The sequence below is a fragment of the Salvelinus namaycush genome, chromosome 32 (assembly GCF_016432855.1).
Source record: "Salvelinus namaycush isolate Seneca chromosome 32, SaNama_1.0, whole genome shotgun sequence".
In the NCBI taxonomy this organism is placed as follows: domain Eukaryota; kingdom Metazoa; phylum Chordata; class Actinopteri; order Salmoniformes; family Salmonidae; genus Salvelinus; species Salvelinus namaycush.
In genome coordinates this window covers 23901145-23929143 of record NC_052338.1, presented here as the reverse complement: position 1 = coordinate 23929143, position 27999 = coordinate 23901145, and the positions used below count along the sequence as shown (strand labels likewise).

Genomic DNA, 27999 nt, shown 5'->3' with positions numbered 1-27999 from the left:
GGCGTTCTTGCAGAGGACTGGAGACTACTGCCACGCTCAACATCCCAGAGCATAGGCTGATCCAGGGGAGGATGCCCACTGCTCTGCCTTCTCCGCCTAATACCCTGCACTGATCCCTGGGTACCAACGCATCGAGGGCTCCCTGCCTCCCAGGACTCTCCACACCCTAGGTCTGTCACTCTAAGACCCTCTCTCAGGAACCCTAATGGGGTGATTGGACTAACTATTCCACTACTCTTCAGTGAAAGCCCCAAGACCTCATCTAAACCAACCACAGTGACCCTCCCAAGGATTGACCAACCTGAGGACAGACTTGTATTTATCTATCTTCTTAAAGGAGGGACAGGACTGAGAACGTCTGCAGGGTTAAAGGCGACAGGAGTTTAGCCCACCAGCGACCGTGGCCACCGTGGACGACCAGTTTGTGGTCCCCTTGCGTCCCTGTCCGTGTTGCGTTCGCACCCCCAGCTGGGTAAGGGTTGTCAACATGGCCCGTATGAACCGTCCGGCGCCGGCTGAGGTGTGCTACAAGAACATGCGGCTGCTCATCACGCACAACCCCACCAACTCCACCCTCAACAGCTTCATCGAGGTGAGGACCGCTCTATCCCCGCTCGTTTAGACCTGCTAATATGTTTTTTCTCATGATTCTCTCTCCATACATCCCTCTCTTTCCCTCTAGTTCTTTTCTCCCATTTCTCTTTCCCTCTCATCCTCCCTATTTTTTTCCCTCTCTTCATGTTGTTATTCTCTCTCTCCTTGTTTTTCTGTCTCTCTCCTTGGCTTTGTTTCCACTAACACATCTTCTTGACACTGCTCCAAGGCCCTATCTTAAACTTCTTAAGGCTAGGCCCCTCGATAACATCCGCTGAAATGGCAGAGCGCGAAATTCAAAAAAATATTTTTTAGAAATATTTAACTTTCATACATTCACAAGAGCAATACACCAAATTAAAGCTTAACTTCTTTTTAATCTAGCCATCGTGTCCGATTTTAAAAAGGCTTTACAGTGAAAGCACACCATATGATTGTTAGGTCAGGGCCTAGTCACAGAAAAACATACAGCCATTTTCCAGCCAAAGAGAGGAGTCACAAAAAGCAGAAATAGAGATAAAATTAATCACTAACCTTTGATGATCTTCATCAGATGGCACTCATTGGACTTCATGTTACACAATACATGTATGTTTTGTTCGATAAAGTTCATATTTATATCCAAACATCTGAGTTTACATTGGCGCGTTATGTTCAGTAATGTTGTGCCTCGAAAACATCTGGCAAATTTGCAGAGAGCCACATCAATTTACAGAAATACTCATCATAAACTTTGATAAAAGATACAAGTGTTATGCATAGAATTAAAGATATACTTCTCCTTAATGCAACCACTGTGTCAGATTTTTTTTTAAAAAGCACACCTTGCAATAATCTGAGTACAGCGCTAAGCCACAAAAACAAGCCATACAGATACCCGCCATGTTGTGGAGTCAGTAAAAGTCAGAAATAGCGTTATAAATATTCACTTACCTTTGATGATCTTCATCAGAATGCACTCCCAGGAATCTCAGTTCCACAATAAATGTTCGTTTTGTTCGATAAAGTTCATCTTTATGTCCAAATACCTCCTTTTTGTTAGCGCGTTTAGTTCACCAATCGAAATTCACAAGGCGCGAGTCCAGACAAAGTCAAAAAAGTCATATTACAGTTCATAGAAACATGTCAAATGATGTAAAGAATCAATCTTTAGGATGTTTTTATCATAAATCTTCAATAATGTTTCAACCGGACAATTCCTTTGTCTTTAGAAATGAAAAGGAACACAGAGCTCGCTCTCACGGCTGCGCGCGTGACTTAGCTCAAGGCATTCTGCCAGACACCTGGTTCAAACAGCTCTTATTCGCTCCCCCTTCATAGTAGAAGCCTGAAACAAGGTTCTAAAGACTGTTGACATCTAGTGGAATCCTTAGGAAGTGCAATATGACCCCATTTACACTGTATATACGAAAGGCAATGACTTGAAAAACGACAAACCTCAGATTTCCCACTTCCTGGTTGGATTTTTCTCAGGTTTTCGCCTGCTATATGAGTTCTGTTATACTCACAGACATCATTCAAACAGTTTTAGAAACTTCAGAGTGTTTTCTATCAAAATATACTAATAATATGCATATTATAGCTTCTGGGCCTGAGTAGCAGGCAGTTTACTTTGGGCACGCTTTTCATCCGAACGTGAAAATACTGCCCCCTATCCCAAACAGGTTAAGAAAGGTGTTGACACTGAGAAAAAAGCACAGACTATAGAGAGGATCTGATGATGACAACGGTGCGCTGGCTGCTCCAGTTTCCATGGCGATGTGTCCCGCTGCCACGTCGGTCTCTTGGCACGGGCAGTGAGAGGAGCGTGTCGCGCGGTCAGACAATAGCAGAACTAAGGCTGCCCTTCTCAGAACCACATGTGGGCCACGTGCCCTATCTTAAAGAGTGCCGCAATGCCACGGACAGGCAGGCAACAGACAAACAAACAGTCAAACAGGCAGACAGACCGTCCCAGGCAGACAGACCGTCCCAGGCAGGCAGACAGACCGTCCCAGGCAAACAGACAGACCGTCCCAGGCAAACAGACAGACCGTCCCAGGCAAACAGAACGACCGTCCCAGGCAGACAGACAGACAGAACCCTTAAAGTAACTAAATCAGCCTGCTGTACTGCTATGAGTATGGGTCCATGCACGTGTATAGGCTATATTTTTGTACACACATGTCCCCGCCCCCCAAAAGACACACAGTGTGAGTTATTTTTCAATGGAACTCCTTCCCTCCTTCCTCCACTGTAGGACCTTAAGAAGTACGGAGCCACGACGGTAGTGAGAGTGTGTGAGGTCACCTATGATAAGGCTCCATTGGAGAAGGATGGCATCACTGTGGTGGTGAGTACAGACCAAGGTCACGTCCCTCACACTTCATTGTGAAGTGGACACACAAACACACACGCACTGTGAAGAGAAGAGCAGGGTAGAGCGGAGTGTTTCGGTCGTGGACAGGACTTCCAGTACTGATTCCAGGGGTTTCAGTCGGGTATGGTAGGGTATTGTCATTGGTTGCACTGATTGCGCTATTTGTCTACATAACCTGGTTCAAGCATTCATGACATTACCCTGAAGAAAACAGGTGAGGTGAGGTGTTTTACCCAATAAATGACTGGGAGTTTACACATATGGAGTGTGTGACTCTCTTTGTTTTTATGATAGGGTATGATAGTTGCCATACCCTAGCTCAAAACCCCACATTTTAAGTAGTTACATTTTTTGGGGGGGGGGGCTGAATTCATTCCAGTCCCGATTTAAAATTCAACCGCTGTTTATAGTATTAAATGGCTGACTTTAAGACCATGCCAGCCTGCGCACCTTTTCTGTCACTTTTAGAAGGCAGGGAGCAGAGACGGGGCCATCTGCTTTGCTGGTCAGCTGTTTAGCTAGACAGACCGCTGAAACACTCGGGCTCCTAGTGCTGCAGCGGTCTACAGAACTGCATCTCAGTGCAAGAGGTGTCACTGCAGTCCCTGGTTCGAATCCAGGCTGCATCACATCCGGCCGTGATTGGGAGTCCCATAGGGCGGCGCATAATTGGCCCAGCGTCGTCCGGGTTTGGCCGGGGTAGGCCGTCATTGTAAATAAGAATATGTTCTTAACTGACTTGCCTAGTTAAATAAAGGCTACATTATGCAGTGCGCCTATTGCTTTGAATTTGATTTTGGCATTTAACTCAACAATGCTTCAATATTCGCAGAATATTTCCCTTCCCTGGCGAATAATGCAGACATGCAGAAATTAGCTGGTATTCATCTCTGGATGCAAAGCAATGAGACAGTGTTGGTGGGGAACGCAGGAGACAGACCGTGTAAGAGCAGTTCCACAAGGATGGCTTCATATAGCCTATAGCAGGGGGTCGGCAACCTTTTTTCATGTGGAGTGCCAATTTACCATTTCTAAAGATCTGTGCCAGTTATGATTTTCATATACACATTGTAGGCTACCTAACTGTGACCCAAAAAATGTGTAACCGCACACAAATGGAATAATTTTATAGCTGGCTACTATACGGAGGTGCTGTCCATTCAGGGCCATGCCACAGAGCTCCAGTATAAACGGGTTAGCTGACAACGCCACGAAAATGATGTGAACGCTTCAATGGGGCAGAAGGCAGTGTGTTGTTGTGACTCTGGATGGCCAGATAGCTAGCAACAATGACAAACTGCCATGTGAGGAATCGTAGGTGGTTCGTTTCAGTTAGTTTTATCTTGTTCTTGATACCATCTTGTTTTGAGGTGTTTTGACTGATGTCATCTCAATGCCAATATGACAGAAACGTATGTATGTTAGTAGGGTTGCAAAAGGTCGGAAACCTACCGGTAAATATCCAGAATTTTTTCGGAAATTTTCCATGGGAGTTAAGCCCGGGAATTTGGGGAATTCTGCCTAAATTCATCAAAAAAGTTAGTTTATAACGGTGAACCTTTTTTGTGTGATACAGATAAGTCAATTTTAGGTCTTGTGGCATATTTTGGTGAAACTATCACAAATTCAATGGAATTGCAACCTTCTGCATGCACAGTGCATTCTTCCATCACATGTACAGCTGATTCTCAAGATCTTGCACACTAATGAGATGCTATTGAGCCCACACTACTACACTGTCTGAGCCAAGGACTACATGCTTTCTGGTAAGTTTTGATTACAATACTGAGTGGGGTGAATATATTTTATGACATGCATGATTTTTTGTATATATTTTTTTTGTATAGTAGCCTACAGCAAAGTGTGTTTACATCATTTCTGACTTAACATTTTCTGCTAGTTAGTTTTTGCTACGATGTGGGTTTTAGCTTGCTTGAGCCTGCTTACTGAAGAGTGTTAATTCACCTGTTTCCATACATGTTTCATTTTAAAGCATTTATCTTACAAAGGAGTTGTTTAACTGCTTAACTCTTTATCTGTACATGGAATTGTATTTGTTGTTTTTTTACAAATCTTTACAGGAAAATTCCACGGGAACGATCTGATGTGTGGAGACATTTCACTGCAGCTAATGTAGAAGGAAAAGCTGTGTACATTTTGCAAATACTGTGCCAAATAATATGTGAAGAATGCAATAAAGATGCAGAATCATCTGGCCAAGTGCATAAAGTTCCCTCAGCGCTCACAACAAGGAACCTCTGACAAAAGTCCCTCTACTTCTATTTGAGGTGAAAATGATGAATCAGGCACCTTATCGATAGCAACAGCTCATGGTCCTCCTGGAATCAGAAGTTTTTTTGACTCAATGGAGGAACGTAGACAGAGAAATGCTGATGAATGTCTTGCTCGAGCTGTGTATGCAACTGGTTCACCTTTGATGCTCACAGGCAACGGGTATTGGAAGAGATTTCTGAATGTTCTTTGCACAGCATACACCCCTCCAACCAGACATGCTTTATCTACTCATTTGCTGGATGCAGAGTTCAAGTGAAGGTCAAGCAAATCATAGAGAAAGCAGACTGTATTGCAATCATCTCTGATGGGTGGTCTAATGTTTGTGGGCAAGGAATAATTAACTACATCTCCACCCCAACCAGTATTCTACAAGAGCACAGACAAGGTACACCAGACACACCGGTCTCTACATTGCAGATGAGTTGAAGGCAGTCCTCAATGACCTTGGACCACAGAAGGTATTTGCACTGGTGACAGACAATGCTGCGAACATGACGGCTGCTTGGTCTAAAATGGAGGAGTCCTACCCTCACATCACACCCATTGGCTGTGCTGCTCATGCATTGAATCTGCTCCTCAGGGACATGGCACTGAAAACAATGGATACACTCTACAAGAGAGCCAAAGAAATGGTTAGGTATGTGAAGGGTCATCAAGTTATAGCAGCAATCTACCTCACCAAGTAAAGTGAGAAGAATAAGAGCACCACATTGAAGCTGCCCAGCAACACCCGTAGGTGTGGTGTTGTCATCATGTCTGACAGTCTCCTGGAGGGGAAGGAGTCTCCAAGAAATGGCCATATCACAGTCTGCCGATTATGGACAGCCCCATCAAGAGGATCCTCCTGGATTATGTATTTTGGGAGAGAGTGGTAAGCAGCCTGAAACTCCTGAAACCTATAGCAATAGCCATTGCACGGATTGAGGGAGACAATGCCATCCTGCCTGATGTTCAGACTCTGCTTTCAGATGTAAGAGAAGAAATCCATACTGCCCACTTCACTGTTGCTCCAAGCAGAGGAAACTGCAGTTCTGAAATACATCAAAAAGCGTGAAGACTTCTGCCTGAAGCCCATACACGCCGCAGCGTACATGTTGGACCCCAAGTATGCTGGCAAGAGCATCCTGTCCGGTGCAGAGGTCAACAAGGCCTATGGTGTCATCACTACCGTGTCTCGCCACCTTGGCCTGGAGGAGGGCAAGGTTCTTGTCAGTCTGGCGAAGTACACTTCCAAGCAAGGGCTTTGGGATGGAGATGCAATATGGCAGTCGTGCCAACATATCTCATCAGCCACCTGGTGGAAGGGACATTGTGGATCTGAGGCTCTTTCCCCTGTTGCCTCCATCATCCTCCAAATCCCACCAACATCAGCCGCCTCAGAGCGCAACTGGTCCTTGTTTGGAAACACACACACCAAAGCACGCAACAGGCTGAAAAATAGAAAAATTGGTGGCCATCAGAGAAAATTTGAGGCTTTTTGAGCCTGACAACGAGTCATCCTCAACAAGGTTGGAAAGTGACAGTGAAGATGAGGCCTCAGAGTCTGATGTTCAAGAGGTGGAAATTGAGGAGGTCCAGGGAGAAGACATGGAAGCCTGAGAGGAAGACAACCAAAGCTTTAGTTTCTAGACTTTCATTTTACAGATGTATGTTGAAAATGTTTTTGGGAGATGCGATGGATCATTGGGGATCATTCAATATCCCCTTTGTTATTCAGTGAAATCATCCTATGTGAAGAGTCAACTAATTTAATTAAAGTTCAATTCGTAACTAAATTATTATATATATCTTTTTTTTATTGAAGGATTTAATAATTTGCAATTATGTCTACTTATGATAAGGTAAAAGGTTTATATTTCTGTCTCCATATATGGTAAATATATCCAATGCAAAAAACATCTACATTTAAATGGTATTAATATTAATTTGCATATATTCCCGTTAATTCCCACAGAAAGTTTCCACCTCTGAATATTCCCCAAAATGTGCAACCCTATATGTTAGACAACAAGTGCATTGAAAACACTATTGTTTGTGCCCAATAATGTTTGTACCATGTTGTGTTGCTACCATGTTGTTGTTGTTATGTTGTGTTGCTACCATGTTGTTGTTATGTTGTGTCACTACCATGTTGTCTTAGGTCTCTCTTTATGTGGTGTTGTCGTGATGTGTGTTTTGTTCTGTATTTATTTAATTGTTTATTTTTTATCCCTGCAGGAGGCCTTTTGGTAGGCTGTCATTGTAAATAAGAATTTGTTCTTAACTGACTTGCCTAGTTAAATAAAGGTTAAATAAATAAAAATAAATATAGTTTACATGTTGTCAACATTCTAAACCAACTGTCTGTTTTGCCCCATAGTTGCACATGTGTCGGTTTTGTTGCTAAACAACCTACCTGTGCAAAGACGCTGTCCATTTAGCAGTGCTGAATCATCGGCGCCGCCATAATATGTACGTTTTCCTTTCATATTTCATGATTTTCGTCATTCTTTGGTCGAGTTTGTTTGACGCCACTGACTATTTCCACTAAGGGAAGGAGGAGGCAGAGGGTTATCAAACAGACTGTTCTGTGTTCAGAGGAGGGCAATGGGGTTGGGGGCCAGTTCCTGGAAGAGCATGCCCGGTCCTTATATGCTCGTAAACAAACACACATACACACATCAATACTGATATACACCCAACAACCTGAAAGCAGCCCAAACCCTTTCAAAGACTCATCTGGGTCACTCTTAAACACACACACACACACACACGCACATAACTCAGACCGGTATCTGTAACTGAACTTGAAGACACGTGTTTCTGATTACCAGTACATCAACGTTCCTTTGTTGCCATGGCAGCTGCAGAGTCTGGTTACCCCGCGTGGCCTCCTCTATTAAATTTGTTCCTTTTTCTATTTTCTCTCTTTCACTCTCTCTTTAATCTCTCTCTTTCACTCTATATTTCTCTCTCTCTTTCTCTCAGTGAATAGTGTGGTTATGAAAGGAGAGATTTACAGGGTATGCTGTTACGTAAGCACAAGACCATGGACTGCTATTTATGTGAAGGCCGTACTTAGCTTTCTGCCAGAGCACTGGAAAACATTGAGGATCATGGCAATTGGTACTAGCTCTCCAGAGTCTTGAAAAACAGAAGTGAGTGCATGGGAGGGAGTTGCCTACCTCTCCCCTCCCCTTCCTCTGTCTCCGTAGTGATATAGGGGAAATCTGGAGAGATCTAGTTAAAGGCTTGTACACGATCAAGCCATCAGCTTGGGGTCAATTCCATTTAAATTCCAGTCAATTCAGAAAAGTAAACCCAATTATTGAAAATCATTTAGGATAATTGGAATTGGAATTTCAGTATACTTATTGAATTTACTGGAATTAAATTGGAATTGACACCAATTCTGCTGTCCAGTGACACAAAATATCAACAACAATGAAGCTATAGGACCAGACAGACGGATAGAGCTGTACTCTGTTATCATAGCCCTGGGAGGATGGCTATTATTAATTGCTGCTTCAATTGTTGAATAACTGTTGTCATGTAAAATGGGGGATGTTTGTGGCGCTTTTCAGCTGAAGACATGTAAACTGGATGGGGATATAACTGTTAACTAGGAATTGATTGGAAATCTGTAGTGATTTGTTCATCCGGTGTCTCCTCTCCACTGTCGCTCTGATGCAGTGAGTTGCTTTGGCTACAGGCTTTCAAAGCTAGGGCCTCATAGTGGTATAGGTAATGAGTGAACAGTGTTGTATATTGTGTGTGTTGAGGGCATGGAATTGTTGCAGGTTATCTTGACATTGTAAAAAGCATTCCAAGGTCACGTTGAATGGAACCGTGCGTGAGCGTGCGAGGCAAGCGTATATGTGTGTGCCCATACCTCGTCCCCAAAGTAGGCCAGTGCTGCTGTGGTTCCTGCCCTGTTGAGCCCACATTACCTCAGCCAACATCATGCAGCAGCTTACAACATGTACTACACTGCAAATATTGAACCTTCAGGAGCTGATGCTAATACCACAGGAAAACAGTGTAAGACACAGCTCAGGCAAATAAATAGTCTAACCCCCAAATGAGAACTGGTCTGTTGTGGTGGTGGCTGATTCCGTGTCTGTGTTTGTGCGTGCGTCCATCTGTGTGCCCGTATGTATGTATGTGTCGGCTTTCCTAAGTCCAGTGGTGTGATGAGGCGATCTCCTCTCTCAGAAGGTGTTACTGTGGTAATTCCACACTGTTTACTGTAAATGACAGACACCTGCTGAAACCAAATTGTGTGTGTGTACTGTTTTGTTCTAATACCTGTTTGTTCTTCTACATGGCTCTGCGTGTGTGTGTGTCTGTGTGTGGTTGCATTGTGTATTTGTTGTAGCTATGTGGGACTATTGTTAAGATGTATGAGTCAGTCGTGCATTATAAAATCTCCCCAGACAGCCAGGTGTGTCCCTCCCTCCCTGGAGATACTGTGGCTGAAGATCAACAGGCCCTGGGTCCAGACCACTAAGGCTGATACTGTGTGGCCAGAGATCAACAGGCCCTGGGTCCAGACCACTATGGCTGATACTGTGTGGCTGGAGATCAACAGGCCCTGGGTCCAGACCACTATTGCTGATACTGTGTGGCTGGAGATCAACAGGCCCTGGGTCCAGACCACTATTGCTGATACTGTGTGGCTGGAGATCAACAGGCCCTGGGTCCAGACCACTATGGCTGGAGATCAACAGGCCCTGGGTCCAGACCACTATGGCTGATCAGTATCCATGGTTCATCCTTGGGCTGCTGTGAGTAAGCCTCTAATCACTGACTGACTGGCACTCACCTATCTCGTCACTACCCTCCTGACTCCTGCGTCATGTCTGTCTGTTTGTCTGTGTGTGTTTCTATCTGCTTTGTATCTGCGTCTGTATTGTACCCCTCTGTCCCCAGGCAGCTGTGCTAAATCAAATCTGTACCATAAACCATGTATGTCTTAGGCTGGAGGCTGCTGATAGGGTGAACTGTCTCTAACATATAGATTTACATTTACATTTAAGTCATTTAGCAGACGCTCTTATCCAGAGCGACTTAGATATCTATAGAGGGGCTATGGCTCACTCGCACAACCTCAAAATGAGGTCACCCTACCCTGTGTTGAATCAAAAGATGAAAGGATGCCTGCTCCTTCTGTTTACTGATAGGTGTGCTGTGCTTGGCATTGCAGTGGCATACAAACCAATGTTTGCACCACTGTGGTCATCGGTCATTTCGAATGACTTTATTTGTTTATGAAGCTTTGAAAATTACAACAAAGAACATTTACAGTACAGTCAACACAACATTACAAAACAATATACATAAGATTCCAAACCATACCAGTTCCCAGGAACATAATTTTAAATGTTTTTATTTTACTTAACCTTTATTTAACTAGTCAAGTTAGTTAAGAACTAATTCTTATTTACAATGAAGGCCTACCCCAGCCAAACCCTAACGACGCTGGGCCAATTGTTCGCCGCCCTATGGGACTCCCAATCACGGCCGGTTGCGATACAGCCTGGAATCGAACCAGGGTCTGCAGTGCCTTAGACCTCTGCGCCACTCGTGCGTTTTTGAAACCTAAGATCTCAGTCTAACACTATTTCTCCATCTCTCCCCAGGACTGGCAGTTTGACGACGGTGCGCCCCCTCCCTCTAAGGTGGTGGAGGACTGGCTGAGTCTGCTAAGGTCTCGTTTCCTGGAAGATCCGGGCTGCTGCGTGGCCGTGCACTGTGTGGCTGGACTGGGCAGGTGAGGGGACCAGCTCAGTTGGTAGAGCATGGTGCTTGCAACGCCAGGATATTGGGTTCGATTCCCGGGACGACCATACGTAAAAATGTATGCACGCATGACTGTAAATCGCTTTGGATTAAAAAAAGGCATATTCAAATTACAGATACTCTGTAGGGGTCCAGTAGGATGCTCTGTAGGGGTCCAGTAGGATGCTCGGTAGGGGTCCAGTAGGATGCTCTGTAGGGGTCCAGTAGGATGCTCTGTAGGGGTCCAGTAGGATGCTCTGTAGGGGTCCAGTAGGATGCTCTGTAGGGGTCCAGTAGGATGCTCTGTAGGGGTCCAGTAGGATGCTCTGTAGGGGTCCAGTAGGATGCTCTGTAGGGGTCCAGCAGGATGCTCTGTAGGGGTCCAGTAGGATGCTCTGTAGGGGTCCAGTAGGATGCTCTGTAGGGGTCCAGTAGGATGCTCTGTAGGGGTCCAGCAGGATGCTCTGTAGGGGTCCAGCAGGAAGCTCGGTAGGGGTCCAGCAGGATGCTCTGTAGGGGTCCAGTAGAATGCTCTGTAGGGGTCCAGCAGGATGCTCTGTAGGGGTCCAGTAGGATGCTCTGTAGGGGTCCAGTAGGATGCTCGGTAGGGGTCCAGCAGGATACTCTGTAGGGGTCCAGTAGGATGCTCTGTAGGGGTCCAGCAGGATGCTCTGTAGGGGTCCAGCAGGATGCTCTGTAGGGGTCCAGGAGGATGCTCTGTAGGGGTCCAGGAGGATGCTCTGTAGGGGTCCAGCAGGATGCTCTGTAGGGGCCCAGGAGGATGCTCTGTAGGGGTCCAGCAGGATGCTCTGTAGGGGTCCAGCAGGATGCTCTGTAGGGGTCCAGGCAGGATGCTCTGTAGGGGTCCAGCAGGATGCTCTGTAGGGGTCCAGCAGGATGCTCGGTAGGGGTCCAGGAGGATGCTCTGTAGGGGTCCAGCAGGATGCTCTGTAGGGGTCCAGCAGGATGCTCTGTAGGGGTCCAGGAGGATGCTCGGTAGGGGTCGAGCAGGATGCTCTGTAGGGGTCCAGAAGGATGCTCGGTAGGAGTCCAGGCAGGATGCTCTGTAGGGGTCCAGTAGGATGCTCTGTAGGGGTCCAGTAGGGTGCTCTGTAGGGGTCCAGTAGGATGCTCTGTAGGGGTCCAGCAGGATGCTCTGTAGGGGTCCAGCAGGATGCTCTGTAGGGGTCCAGCAGGATGCTCTGTAGGGGTCCAGTAGGATACTCTGTAGGGGTCCAGTAGGATGCTCTGTAGGGGTCCAGCAGGATGCTCTGTAGGGGTCCAGCAGGATGCTCTGTAGGGGTCCAGCAGGATGCTCTGTAGGGGTCCAGTAGGATACTCTGTAGGGGTCCAGTAGGATGCTCTGTAGGGGTCCAGCAGGATGCTCTGTAGGGGTCCAGCAGGATGCTCTGTAGGGGTCCAGGAGGATGCTCGGTAGGGGTCGAGCAGGATGCTCTGTAGGGGTCCAGTAGGATGCTCTGTAGGGGTCCAGTAGGATGCTCTGTAGGGGTCCAGTAGGATGCTCTGTAGGGGTCCAGTAGGATGCTCTGTAGGGGTCCAGTAGGATGCTCTGTAGGGGTCCAGTAGGATGCTCTGTAGGGGTCCAGCAGGATGCTCTGTAGGGGTCCAGTAGGATACTCTGTAGTGGTCCAGCAGGATGCTCGGTAGGGGTCCAGTTTGATGCTCGGTAGGGGTCCAGTAGGATGCTCTGTAGGGGTCCAGCAGGATGCTCTGTAGGGGTCCAGTTTGATGCTCTGTAGGGGTCCAGCAGGATGCTCTGTAGGGGTCCAGTTTGATGCTCGGTAGGGGTCCAGTAGGATGCTCTGTAGGGGTCCAGCAGGATGCTCTGTAGGGGTCCAGCAGGATGCTCTGTAGGGGTCCAGCAGGATGCTCTGTAGGGGTCCAGCAGGATGCTCTGTAGGGGTCCAGCAGGATGCTCTGTAGGGGTCCAGTAGGATGCTCTGTAGGGGTCCAGTAGGATGCTCTGTAGGGGTCCAGCAGGATGCTCTGTAGGGGTCCAGCAGGATGCTCTGTAGGGGTCCAGCAGGATGCTCTGTAGGGGTCCAGCAGGATGCTCTGTAGGGGTCCAGCAGGGTGCTCTGTAGGGGTCCAGTAGGATGTTCTGTAGGGGTCCAGTAGGATGTTCTGTAGGGGTCCAGCAGGATGCTCTGTAGGGGTCCAGTAGGATACTCTGTAGGGGTCCAGTAGGATACTCTGTAGGGGTCCAGTAGGATGCTCTGTAGGGGTCCAGCAGGATGCTCGGTAGGGGTCCAGTAGGATACTCTGTAGGGGTCCAGTAGTATGCTCTGTAGGGGTCCAGCAGGATGCTCGGTAGGGGTCCAGTTTGATGCTCGGTAGGGGTCCAGTAGGATGCTCTGTAGGGGTCCAGCAGGATGCTCTGTAGGGGTCCAGTTTGATGCTCGGTAGGGGTCCAGTAGGATGCTCTGTAGGGGTCCAGCCGGATGCTCTGTAGGGGTCCAGCAGGATGCTCTGTAGGGGTCCAGCAGGATGCTCTGTAGGGGTCCAGTTTGATGCTCGGTAGGGGTCCAGTAGGATGCTCTGTAGGGGTCCAGCAGGATGCTCTGTAGGGGTCCAGCAGGATGCTCGGTAGGGGTCCAGTAGGATGCACTGTGTGGCTGGACTGGGTATGTAAGGGATACTTTGTTTACTTTCATCTGAAAATGACTACTGATCAGATTCACAAATCCCAGACTGTACCTTTACACCTGGGATATATAGGGGAGACTATATATGTGAAAAATGTGTGAAAAATAAAGTAGTTCATTTAGTTTGATGTGAATGGACAACAGTGTTTGAGTCATCATGCCTATCATTGCTTATAATCAGATCAAGGGGGCATTGTTGATCAAGGTATCACGGGGAACAGGACCCAAGAGGTTGTGTTGACTGTCACTGCAAAGACTGAGCTTTGCACAGTGTTTACCATGTTAATCTGACAGTCAGAATGAGCCCCCCTTAACCCAGGTTTAACCAACTAACTGTACCCAACACCCAGTGGCAGTTGGTGCTGTTTAAGATCATGGAGGATTCATTTGTTTTTTATGAGCACGTCCTTATTTCTATTAGAGCATATTGGATGACTGTCATTCATATTCCATTCACCCAGTTCAATGTAACATCGATAGGTTAAGCTACTACATTATACTCAAATTTCCCTATACCCATCATGAGGTTGTTACAACCTAGTCTACGAATGAAAGTTTAAAACGTAGGTGCACACAGGTCGAGAGACCAATTGGAGAAATCAAGGTGACTCATTCAATATCGCCTTGCACACTCTTGCCTGCATCTAGCTGAACTAGGCTGTAATCATTAGTCCAAACAGTTGCAAAAGAGTTTCTATTGGAGAAATGCAGATAGGTTTATCCCTGTTTCATTCTGTTTGCTTCCATTTAAGAAACGTTTTTCACTAGAATCGGCAGAATGAATACACCCCTGATCATCTGCACACAAGTTGACTTTCATAGCAGTCACATACGAACAGCATCATCACTTTGCTCGTTGTATAATTCCTTCTCGCATCTACACGCTCTCCTCCTCTCACCTTTTCCCTTCAGTTGTGCACAACACTACAGCTGTCTGTGACCAGGCGAAAAAACCTTTCCAAGCCTTCATACCATAACCGCTACACACACCCTACATCGTTGTCACCATATTAGCTAATCTCATAGCCAACATAGTTACTATATCTAACACATTAGTAATCCCGCTACAATCACGCAGTACAGTGTACAGCAAGCAGTTTAGCAGTTACACCGGCGTGCCCAAGTGGCAATAAATGTATAAAACCGAATGCTTACCTTGACTTGGAGGAGTGTTATTTGGGGATGTGAATATATTTAGTATAGTCTTATCTAAAAAGTATGTTACACAAAAACAAAACAAAAATCACTGAGTAGGAGGGTCCTCCCCTTCCTCTTCTGAGGACCCTCTGCTGCTGACACCTCTACCGGTTCAAGAATAGGATGGGCACCTAAATGGCCCTCTATTCCCTGTACACTGTATATGGAATAGAGTGCCATTGGGGACACACACATCTCCAGGGAAAGGAGAGCGGCCTTCTGAGAGCCAGATAATGGGACCGAGTATCCTTCTAGCTCAGAGCTTCCCTCTACACAGCCACAGTGAGGTTGCCTGGTCCCAGATCTGTTTGTGCTGGCGTGACATGTCCAAAGGAGTGGACAAGAAATCACAAACAGATCTGGGACCAGGCTAACTGTGAGGTGTCCACCACATCAAACTGAACCCTCTTTCTAGACCCATGTCTGTAGACCTAGACCCCCCCCCCCCCCCTCTAGCCTAGCACTGGGCCAAAGTCAACACCAACCGTCCCCTTGGTGCCGCAGTAAGGCAGTAATCCCACAGTATTATTAGAGGCACCGGGGGAGTCTGAAGACGAAACAGGAAGGAAGCTTTCGGAGGCATTTGTTTTTGCGGTTCCCGCTATAACATGCAAACGTTGGGCTCTTTCCATGACCTTTTTGCTGGGATCAGGCCCGGCCCCAGTCGGAGAGGAGCGGGAGCTAATACCCTATAATTGAATCTGCTGTTCCATGCTGTTCCTTTGAGTGTTTATATCAGGCCCCAGCCCAGCTCTCAGCGAAGGATAACTAGAGATGACCCTGGATCCACCCCTCAGTTTCTGCAGCAGGGATAGGCTAACTTTCCCTCCATTCTCTCAGAAGCTGTGAAGGGAGAAAGTGACTTGTAGCTAACAACCGCCCAACTGGGTCACGTTTTTGAACAATATGACAGTATTGTAATGACCCGGTTGGGTCATTAAAGAGAAAAGAGACGGACTCTAGGTGTGCAGGTCAGAACACAGGTTTATTCCTAAACTGGGCTATTGTTCAGGCCACAGCCCACGCCGCTAAATGCCGAACGTACACAATTATACCATGTCGAGTTAAGGGTCACTCTCATAGGAACAGATCAAGGCCCCGAACAGAAGAGAGAGAGATGAGACAGTAATCCCTATTTATGCATTTCCAAATCCCGCGGGATTACCCATCATACCCCCCCAACCTTTCCATCTGTCCTGACATATTTAACCCCTGCTAGTAGCCATGAGAACCATAACACACCCACAAACACAGAACACAATACCGGGTCGTTACATAGCCCCCCCCTTTCTAAACCCTAGCCCCTAGGGTTACACAACAAAATCCTTAAAACGACCCGGAGGTCGCATCAGTCTCTTGGGCCTCCCCGTGACTCTCACCGGTGAACCCCCAGAACACTCCTCTGCCCCAATGTCATTTCCAGCGCCCTCCGAAGAAGCAGCCCCCTCCCCAGGCTCAGGTTGCGCTAGAGTCTCCTCGTTAGACTGTTCCCGTGGGCTCACATCAGAGACCTCACTCCCATTCCCTACCATTTTCCTCCCTCTGTAGGGTGCCAATCGATCCCGGTGGACCACCACCTTTCTGCTCCGTGGAGGGACTTCCACCCGGTACGTCACCTCCCCCACTCTCTCTATCACCAGACACGGCCCCACCCATGCACTGTCCAGCTTTAGGCACCGCCCCTTCTTGCGCGTGGGGTTGTGAAGCCACACACATTCTCCCGCTCCAAAGTGCCTCCCCCTAGCGCGCGAGTCGTAGTGGCGCTTTTGGCGCACCCCTGCGTTCTCGAGTTGCTCTCTTGCGAAGGTGTGAGCCGCTTCTAACCGGTTCTGCAGACGACACACATAGTTCGGGCCAGGCAAAACCCCGTCGTCATTATCAGGAGGGTGGCCAAACGTCAGTTCGGCTGGGGTGCGCAACTCACGACCTAACATTAGTAGTGCTGGGGAGCACGCAGTCGATTCTTGAACAGCCGACCTACACGCCATAAGAATAAGAATCTTTCCACCAGCCCATCACTCTGGGGGTGAAGCGGAGTAGTGCGCGTCTTCTCCGCGCCTAACCGTCTACACAACTCTGAGAACACCCGTGACTCGAAGTTTCTCCCCTGGTCGCTGTGAATAGACTGTGGCACCCCAAACCGACTGATTATTCCCCCCACCAACGCATCAGCTACTGTCCCCGCCTCCTGGTCTGGGAGAGCGTAAGCCTCCGGCCACTTGGTGAAGTAGTCCATAGCGGTTAGAATCCACCTGTTACCGCTGTCTGTGGTTGGAAACGGCCCTACTATGTCTACCCCCAGTCTCTCCATGGGCTCCCCTACTGGGAATTGTTGTAGGAGGGCGTGTGACTGACCTGGAGGTCCTTTTTTAGCAGCACACTTGTCGCACTGCCTACAAAAGTCCTCAACATCCCTCCTGTGCCTGGCCCAATAGAAGCCTTTACGCACGCGCTTTAACGTTTTGGAGACCCCAAAATGCCCTGCGCCTACTCCCCCATGAAGCTGCTGTAACACGCTCCCCTGCAGCCTTTTGGGCACCACTACCTGCCACGTAATTTCTCCAGTCGCTGGCTTTTTCCACCCCCTCTGGAGCACTCACTCAGCCACTCTAAGGACTGTGAATTTAGCCCACAGTCCTTTGGTGACTGGTGATAGAGGGGCTACTTCCCCCCACGGCGGTCGTCTTCTCTCTTCCACCCACCGCAGCACAGGACGCAGCTCTGCGTCCTCCTCCTGGCGACGCCTCCACTCCCCAACGTCCACATCCTCAAGCTCCCGGCACTCTGTCACACTCAGCTGACTCACCGTGGCGGTGACTCCCTCCTCCCTGCACAGTTCTCTCTCTCGCTCCACCCGTTTGGCGCAGTACCCACAGCCATCCTCAGCACACGGGCGGCGGGACAAGGCGTCTGCATTGCTGTGGCGAAGGCCGGCTCTGTGCTCCACCTGGAAGTCGTAGGGTTGCAGCTCCTCCAGCCAGCGGGCAATCTGACCCTCTGGCTCCTTGAAGGAGAGAAGCCACTGCAGGGCGGAGTGATCCGTCCGGACCACAAACGGCAGGCCCCCCAGGTAGTACTTGAAATGGCGTACTGCTGCCACGACAGCCAAAAGCTCTCTCCTTGTCACGCAGTAGCGTTTTTCAGCCTTATCAAAAGTTCTGCTGTAATAAGCTACTACGTGTTCCCCATCAGGACCACGCTGAGCCAGCACAGCCCCCAAACCCTCATTACTTGCGTCGGTGTCCAGGATGAACGGACGGTTCGGGTCTGGTGAGGCCAGGACAGGGGCCTCCATCAGGGCACGTTTGAGGGCCTCAAACGCCCGCTGGTGCTCTTCGGTCCACTGAAAAACAGTGTCCTCCTTGAGAAGGTGGTTCAAAGGAGCCGCTACCCCCGCAAACCCCTTCACAAACCTACGATAGTAGGATGCCAGCCCCAGGAAGCTCTTAACCTCTTTTTTTCCCCCCTGGAACTGGCCACCCCCTCACAGCCTCTACTTTGTCTGGCATCGTGCTGATGCCCTCACCACCCAGCTGATGCCCCAGGAACGCCACCTCCCTTTGCATGAAATGGCACTTTCCCGGATGTAATTTTAGCCCCGCCCCCGAGATCCTCTCCAACACTCGCCTAATTGCCCCCAGTGCCCCCTCAAACGATGTGCCGTGCACCAATATGTCGTCTAGGTACACAACACACTCGTCTCTCGGAACCCCCGCCAGCACTCTGTCCATGAGCCTCTCAAAGGTGGCAGGAGCATTACAGAGCCCGAAGCACAGCACCTTGAACTGCCAATGGCCCCTATCTGTGGAGAAGGCCGTTTTTTCACGTGCCCCTGGCGAGAGGGGCACCTGCCAGTAGCCACTGCGCAGATCAAGGGAGGAGAACCACGAGGACCCTCTCACGTGGTCTAGCGACTCATCAATCCTCGGTAGGGGATAAGAGTCTTTAGTGGTGACAGAATTTAGGCCCCTGTAGTCAACACAAAACCTAAGTTTACCCCCTTTCTTAGGCACCATGACGACCGGCGCGGACCATGGGCTATCTGATGGCTCAATGAAATCAGCCCGCAACATGTCAACAATAGCTGTGTCTGCTGCTTCCCTCCTGGCAAGGGGAATACGACGGGCCGAATTTTAATGGGTCGGGCGTCCCCAGTGTCTATTTCGTGCTGAACTAGGTGCGTTTGTCCTACCTCATCTTCCCCCCAAGCGAAGCTATCTTTAAAGTCCAACAGCAGCTGCTTTAACTGTCTCTGTTGTCTCTCATCCAGACCCTGACAGTTCTTCAGCCACACAGCCTCGACGGCGTCGATAGCTTCCTCCTTCCCCCCGTCGGGCTGATGGGTTGAAGGAGCCAGTGTGTTTTGGGCTACTGGGCTGCCTGTGCTTGCACCATGATGGGGAGTGAAGGCCGTCGCCGCCGGAGACAGCTGCTGGGATGGCACAACAACCAAGGGAGCAGCCGGGATGACCGGTGGAGTTTCTGCAAGCTTGGAGGAAGACGGAGGGACAGCCCTGCCCCCTGCTGGCCCTCCCGAAGGCGACATTCCCACTGTGGGCCCCCCCGACAGCCTCAAAGTGCCCGACGCTAAGTCCAACTGAGCCCCACAGTTTTTCAAAAAGTCCATTCCCAGTATACAGGGGTCCTGCACCGCTGCTACCCACACCGGACACCCCACAGTTCTCCCCCCCACAGTCACAGATAGCTGACACTTCCCTAACATGGGGGCTAGCTCCCCCGTGACAGTCCGTAGCTGGACAAGGGTCGGCTCCACCCGCACCCCCACAGGTAGTATGTCTGGTCTCACCAGGGTTACTGTAGAGCCCGTGTCGACCAGGGCCAAACATTCCACCCCCTCTACCTTGACGATGACATTGCAGAAGTCCCCAACGGTGGTACGTCCCACCACAACTACCGGACTAGGAAACACGGCGGCAGCTACACCCTGGGGGAGCAGGTCCCCACCCTCTTGTCTGCGCTGCTGGGTACCTCTTTTGCTTACAGTGGGTTCGGGGGCGGGGGGGTGGGCCCGCGCTGCCCCCTGCGCGAGAACCCGCTGTCGTTTCCCTGGTGACGGGAGAATCTGCCACACTCCCGCTGAATGTGGCCAGGCTGGCCACAACCCCAGCAGACAATAGGAGTTGAGCTGACACTGCGACGTTGCCTGGAGCCCCTCTCCATGACAAGCGAAGCAGTCTTGACTAGCCCGCCCAACTCGTCAACCCACTCTGGTTGCGTGACCCCTGGCACCCCAGCCACCGCTGCTCTCACCTCTGGTTGACTGGCGACTTCCACTCTCACTCCCTCACCCCAGATCAGCTCCCTCTTCCTGGCTATCTCCACTGCAGCCCGCAGAGATGGTGGGTCCGCCATCTGAACATGCTTACCCAGTTCGGTGGAAGAGAGCGCTCTAATAAAACTGTCCCGTGCCAGCTCGTCTTGCACCCCAATCGGCATAGTTGCATAAGCCCGCCTGGTCAGGCTCAGAATACCACTTGCCAACGCCTTTAATGATTCCCCCTGAAGTCTCTTTTTGTTACTCAGTTCAATCCGCAGCATGTTGGGCTGCGCGTCGCTGCCGAAACGGCCCCCCAATGCCTCCACTAGCGCACCGTAGTCGCCCCTCTCGTCCGGGGCTAGCGTTAACAGGCATTCCGACGCCTCCTCTGCCAGGCTCAGGGCAAGCTGTAACGCTTTCGTCTCGTCAGACCACCTCCCGGCTCTAGCCAACAACTCGAATTGAGTGAAAAAAACTTCCCATTTACCTTGTCCATTGAACTTTGGTAGTTTAGCCGCTACCGTGGCTAATGGCAATAGGCCGCTGCCATCACTGTTTACACAAGCAGGCCCAGCCATTTCCGCACCCGGTGACGTCGATATCCCCGTCGCCGTGACGTCTGCTCTCGAGCGGTGTGAAGGAAAACCCGCCAGTTCTGCCATCTTGCTGACTGACAATTTAACTCCCGCCAAGTGGCTCTCCAGCCCTTCTACGGCAGTCGCCGCCTGACCCTCCCGACCGGGTACCCCCGAGCCCACAACGGACACTTTGTCCGACTCTTCCTTAATTTTCCGCCTCGCCCCAAGCATCATGACCGTAGATGCGAGTCACGCTAAAGCCAACCCGGCCTATACTGAACAGCTAACTCGCCTAGTCTCGATCCCGTAGTTCGAAAGCACTTCTGACGCCAATGTAATGACCCGGTTGGGTCATTAAAGAGAAAAGAGACGGACTCTAGGTGTGCAGGTCAGAACACAGGTTTATTCCTAAACTGGGCTATTGTTCAGGCCACAGCCCACGCCGCTAAATGCCGAACGTACACAATTATACCATGTCGAGTTAAGGGTCACTCTCATAGGAACAGATCAAGGCCCCGAACAGAAGAGAGAGAGATGAGACAGTAATCCCTATTTATGCATTTCCAAATCCCGCGGGATTACCCATCATACCCCCCCAACCTTTCCATCTGTCCTGACATATTTAACCCCTGCTAGTAGCCATGAGAACCATAACACACCCACAAACACAGAACACAATACCGGGTCGTTACAGTATTATACTGATCAGTCTTTCTATAAACACATACACACTGTGTGGCTGCTGCCATTCTTCTTCTTTGAGTGTGTGGCGCGCATGTACACACACACATACACACTCACAGTGTAGCTGCTTGAAGTGTATACTGTAGGAGACACACACACACCTGAACACCAGAAACAAACGGCTCAACAGAATGTAGTGGGGGGTAAAGTCATAAAACACAGTGACGTGGGGGGGAGGGGCCACCGCCCCTGGCGGTCTGGTTTGGGGGCGGTGAAACCCCATCTCTGACGCACGTCTCTTCCTCCCCAAGGAGCTAGCCTCAGCTTTTGAAAGGGTGCCAATGTTTTCTTGGACCAACTTTCTTTTCACATGTTTCAGATGGGGAAACGCTTTTTCAGCACTTGTACCCTTTTCTTATGAGGGGAGGCTCACTAAAAGGGGGTTGCAGGCTTCAGTTTAGGTAAAGTCTTTTGGATTTGTGTGTCTAACAGTAAACATCTTGATGGCCGCAGATTGATCTGTTAGTCAGCTCCTGGTTATGCTGAGAACTGCCATGTTTTTGTGGCGACTTAGAAATCTCTATCCTCCCTCGTCATTAAAAAGACCCCAAAATTCAGAGTTTATAGCGGACGAGCCCCCTTCCCTTCACCTTATTAGGAAGCAGTGTTGAGCTAAAGCTTTTGTGGATTAAACTGGTTACTGGAAGTGGAAGATTGTCTGGCTTAAAGCACATGGCTCTGTCCGTGCCTTGCAAGGATTGTGCTGTTTGAAGAGGTTGTGAATGGGACCGTGTACACACACACACAGCCAACTACAGGCACATATGTATTGTTTCAAACATGGAGTAGCCTTTCTATGTCCCACCCTCAGCACCCCCTACTTCCCAAGGCTATGCTTAGGGACCCTTTGCGTCCCATCTGGAACGTAATCAAAGAAAGAGAGATCTTTTTATATCAGTTGGTGCAGGTAATCAGCTAGTAGTAGTTTGACTGGGACTGCTGTGCTTGTTCCGTCTTGGCAGAGCCCCGGTGCTGGTGGCGTTGGCACTGATCGAGAGTGGGATGAAGTATGAGGATGCCATCCAGTTCATCAGACAGTGAGTATCCCCGCTCTCTTCCCTCCCTCCCTCCCTCCCTCCCTCCCTCCCTCCCTCCCTCCCTCCCTCCCTCCCTCCCTCCCTCCCTCCCTCCCTCCCTCACTTTATAGTCTTCTCTTTTCTTTTGTTCTATCAAACCATTGCTTGATCATCATCTACTGCAGTAATGTTATGCAACTTCCCACTGGGCACACACTGGTTGAATCAAAGCTGTTTCCACGTCATTTCAATTCAATTACGTTGAACCAGAGGTGGGACTAAGTCACTATTATTCGAGTCACAAGCAAGTTACAAAATAAAACAATCGCTTTCTGGTCGCTAATCTAGATATATGAGCCCGCCTTTGCTCGCCAATGTTGATGCTTGGTCATTGGTCAACAGTCAAGATGCGCAACTTTTTGGTTCTGAAGCACAGATTATGTTTTTGAAACAAGAATTTAGTGCAATGCCATAGGCCTATGTTAGTGACCAGATTCAGTTTCACCCCCCCCCCCCCCCCCCCCCAAAACCTTCTCACTGTGCTAGCTCACCCGACCTGTGTTGATTGACAGTTTACTTGTCCAATCAGTGTCCCGAGTGTGCGTTTCACTAGCCAATTAGGTTTTTTTGCAAGTGTGATACTCTTTCTGGCTGCATGGAGTAGCTTAATCCACAGAGACTGTGCCACAAAATGAGCGACAAAACGTTACAAAACCTGGCCATAGAGATTCAAATGATCAGTCTCAAGTCAAAGTCGAGTCCCGAGTCTTGAGGCTCCAAGTCAAGTCTCAAAGTTATTTTATTTTCTACCAAGTCGAGTCTTAAGTCCATGTCATGGGACTCAAATCCACACCACTGCATTGAACCAATGTGGAATAGACATTGAATTGACATCTGTGCCCAGTGGGTTGTTGCTCTTGAGTTGAGACAAACTATTCTTTGACTATGATTAAATGACTTATGTATCTGTATTTGTTTGATTAAATGACCCTATTATGAGAGGATTTCAACCTCTTCAGAATCAGATTAGGTATTTTGATCTAGGGCTGGGCAATATGGCCTAAAAATCATATCTTGATTTTTTTTTTTTTAATTGATGAGCAATTCATGATATATATCAATTCAAGGGGCTTTATTGGCATGGGAAACATATGTTTACATTGCCAAAGCAAGTGAAATGGATAAACAAATGTGAAATAAATTATAAAAAAATTACTTGATTTTCTCAAATTAAGCTTTGTTGCACAAATAAAGGTCGATACACTACTTTTCCAACAGTCAGGAATAATATAAAATTATACCTAGGCTAAATATACTGAACAAAAATATAAAATGCAACAATTTCGCTCTCGCTCTCTTTTTATATACAGTTGAAGTCGGAAGTTTACATACACGTAGGTTGGAGTCATTAAAACTTGTTTTTCAACCACTCCACAAATTTCTTGTTAACAAACTATAGTTTTGGCAAGTCGGTTAGGACATCTACTTTGTGCATGACAAGTAATTTTTCCAATAATTGTTTAAAGACAGATTTTTTTTACATATAATTCACTGTATCACAATTCCAGTGGGTCATAAGTTTTCATACACTAAGTTGACTGTGCCTTTAAACAGCTTGGAAAATTCCAGAAAATTATGTCATGGCTTTAGAAGCTTCTGATAGGCTAATTGACATCATTTGAGTCGTAGGTGTACCTGTGGATGTATTTTAAGGCCTACCTTCAAACTCAGTGCCTCTTTGCTTGACAAATTAGCCAAGACCTCAGAAAAAAATTGTAGACCTCCACAAGTCTGGTTCACCCTTGAGAACAATTTCCAAATGCTTGAAGGTACCACGTTCATCTGTACAAACAATAGTACACAAGTATAAACACCATGGGACCACGCAGCCGTCATACCTCAGGAAGGAGACGTGTTCTGTCTCCTAGAGATGAACGTACTTTGGTGCGAAAAGTGCAAATCAATCCCAGAACAACAGCAAAGGACCTTGTGAAGATGCTGGAGGAAACGGGTACAAAAGTATCTATATCCACAGTAAAACGAGTCCTATATCGACATAACCTGAAAGGCCTCTCAGCAAGGAAGAAGCCACTGCTCCAAAACCGCCATAAAAAAGCCAGACTACGGTATGCAACTGCACATGGGGACAAAGATTGTACTTTTTGGAGAAATGTCCTCTGGTCTGATGAAACAAAAATGGAATTGTTTGGCCATAATGACCATCGTTATGTTTGGAGGAAAAAGGGTGAGGCTTGCAAGCCGAAGAACACCATCCCAACCGTGAAGCATGGGGGTGGCAGCATCATGTTGTGGGGGTGCTTTGCTGCAGGAGGGACTGGTGAACTTCACAAAATAGATGGCATCATGAGGTAGGAAAATTATGTGGATATATTGAAGCAGCATCTCAAGACATCAGTCAGGAAGTTAAAGCTTGGTCGCAAATGGGTCTTCCAAATGGACAATGACCCCAAGCATACTTCCAAAGTTGTGGCAAAATGGCTTAAGGACAACAAAGTCAAAATATTGGAGTGGCCATCACAAAGCCCTGACCTCAATCCTATAGACAATTTGTGGCCAGAACTGGAAAAGCGTGTGCGAGCAAGGAGGCCTACAAACCTGACTCAGTTACACCAGCTCTGTCAGGAGGAATTGGCCAAAATTCACCCAAATATTTGTGGGAAGCTTGTGGAAGGGTACCCAAAACATTTGACCCAAGTTAAACAATTTAAAGGCAATGCTACCAAATACTAATTGAGTGCATGTAAACTTCTGACCCACTGGGAATGTGATAATAAATAATTCTCTCTACTATTATTCTGACATTTCACATTCTTAAAATAAAGTGATGATCCTAACTGACCTAAAACAGAGAATTTTTACTGGAATTAAATGTCAGGAATTGAGAGAATCTGAGTTTAAATGTATTTGGCTAAGGTGTATGTAAACTTCTGACTTCAACTGTATACTCAACAAAAATATAAACGCAACATGCAGCATTTTCAAAGATGTTACAGTTCATATAAGGAAATCAGTCAATTTAAATAAATTCATTAGGACCTAATCTATGGATTTCACATGACTGGGAATATAGATATGCATCTGTTGGTCACAGATACTTTAAAAAATGTAGGGCCGTGGATCAGAAAATCTGTCTGTCAGTATCTGGTGTGACCACCATTTGCCTCATGCAGCACGACATCTCCTTCGCATAGAGATGATCAGGCTGTTGATAGTGGCCTGTGGAATGTTGTCACACTCCTCTTCAAAGTTGCTGAATATTGCCGGAAACTGGGACACTTTGACGTACACGTCGATCCAGAGCATGCTAAACATGTATGGTGAGTATGCAGGCCATGGAAGAGCTGGGACATTTTCAACTTCCAGGAATTGTGAACAGATCCTTATGACATGGAGCCGTGCATTATCATGTTAAAACATGAGGTGATGAACATTAAATTCTCTAGCAACAGCTCTGGTGGACATTCCTGTAGTCAGCATGCCAATTGCACGCTCCCTCAAAACTTGAGACATCTGTGGCATTGTGTTGTGTGACAAAACTGCACATTTTAGAGTGGCCTTTTATTGTCCCCAGTACAAGGTGCACCTGTGTAATGATCATGCTGTTTAATCATCTTCTTGATATGCCACAACTGTCAGGTGGATGGATTATCTTGGCAAAGGAGAAATGCTCGCTAACAGGGATGTAATCAAATTTGCACAACATTTTAGAGAAATAAGATTTTTGTGCATATGACAAATTTCTGGGATCTTTTATTTCAGCTCATGAAACATGGGACCAACACTTCACATGTTGCGTTTATATTTTTGTTTAGTGTATAAGCCTTCCACAACTATAATAATTAAATTATTTTACCAAAATAGTTTAACCTGCTTTTTGTTTATTAATAATCACTGATCTGGCTTTCAAGTCTGTCTATGAAAATGCAATTTTTCTTACACATTTTACCAGAACCATGCACATCCACTAATAATGACAAACTTCTGTTAGCAGGTATTATAGAAAATTAACACAGGTCTCATAAACAATCTATCAAGCACAAGCCCACGTGCTAGTGAGTAGCCAGCTAATCTTAATATTTAAAGTCTAGCTAACTTGGATGTAGGTAGAACAGTTGAACTGTATAGACGGGTTGGTTGTTTAGCAACAAAACCAATGCGTGCACAACTGTGGGGCAAAACAGACGGGTTGACTTAGAATGTTGACAACATATAAACTATATTTTGTCTCCAATATTTATTGAAAACATAAATACATTTGCACAATGAGCACTTGTCTCTCACATACATCCTTACAGTTGTTGGTTAGCTATTAAATTTGGTCATATTAGCATTGACATGACATCAGTCAAAACCCCTCAAAACAAGACATGGTATCAAGAACAAGATGAAACTAGCTGAAATTAGCCACTTATGATTCCCCACATGGAAGTTTCTTGCCATTGTTGCCAGCCATCTGACCATCCAGAATCACAACAATTCATGGACTTCCACCACATTGAAGTGTGCACATTGTTTTTGTGATGTTGCCAGCTAACCCATGTATGAACACACCCTCCTGTCCATCACCAACTGTTTGAACAACATAGCCTGCTCACTATGTTTAGATGTTGAACTCAAGTGGCCTACCTGGATAAGAAGATTTCTCAGAATGAGAAGGTTGCCAATTCCTTATATAAATGTGTATTTTTTTACAGGAAGCGCAGAGGGGCGATCAACAGCAAGCAGCTGACCTACCTGGAGAAGTACCGCCCCAAACAGAGACTGCGCTACAAAGACCCACACATCTTCAAGAACAAGTGCTGCATCATGTGACCCCCATTTCCATCCTCAGCCAATCAACTGCCTGCCACCTGATCGATCTGACCTGAATGGATAACGACGATGGACGAATCCACAGCCAATGCACTTTGTGGCTGAACTATGAGAACTATGAATCATGAACTGAGCTAAGCAGCTCCACCAAGGGAAGGGTGTGATGAGTCTCCCTGGTGCCTAAAGATGGCTCTTACTGAGGGGGCCCATGGATCAAGCCCTCCTTGAATCTGACTTTTTATCCAAGAGCCAGCCGGAGGTAGCTTGGAATGGATGGTGAAAGGGGCACAGGACGTTGACACATTGAACTCCGTCATCACCATGGGGTTGTGCCTCGCTGCAAATTATTTGACTTGCAGTTGACTTTGTCATTGTACCTCCAACGCCCCCTTGCTACCAAATGGTGGTAACGCCTCAAATCATTGTCTGAAAGGGAGACAGCTTTGGCTGTATGAATATGAAACCAATGTGAATCATAGGGGGGGAAATGTTTGTGCCTGGTTGCCCTTTATCTCTCTGCCTACAGTAGGGGGACTGAGCTGTTTTCTGTTCACTCCTTGTTCCAAGGTTAATGCTATCCAGAATCCTTGGGACATCCTTAACCCTTACCTAACCCCAACCATAACCCTTACCTAACCACAACACCATCCTTAACCCTTACCTAACCCCAACCATAACC

At 47.6% G+C, this 27999-nt stretch overlaps 1 protein-coding gene across 1 annotated transcript; it reads left to right on the top strand.

The window, feature by feature from the left end:
* LOC120027353 (protein tyrosine phosphatase type IVA 3) lies at positions 1 to 27999 on the top strand. Its single transcript, XM_038972267.1, has 5 exons — positions 1 to 592; positions 2834 to 2926; positions 10870 to 11000; positions 22434 to 22508; positions 27203 to 27999. The coding sequence occupies exons 1-5, from the start codon at positions 488 to 490 to the stop codon at positions 27318 to 27320; spliced, it is 522 nt and encodes a 173-aa protein (XP_038828195.1). The 5' UTR covers positions 1 to 487; the 3' UTR covers positions 27321 to 27999.

Bases quoted from the DNA above. Each gene is read 5' to 3' on its own strand.
- LOC120027353 (XM_038972267.1), top strand. From the start codon at position 488: ATGGCCCGTATGAACCGTCCGGCGCCGGCTGAGGTGTGCTACAAGAAC. The intron at 593-2,833 runs GTGAGGACCGCT...CCTCCACTGTAG, and splicing joins CCCTCAACAGCTTCATCGAG to GACCTTAAGAAGTACGGAGC. The intron at 2,927-10,869 runs GTGAGTACAGAC...ATCTCTCCCCAG, and splicing joins AGGATGGCATCACTGTGGTG to GACTGGCAGTTTGACGACGG.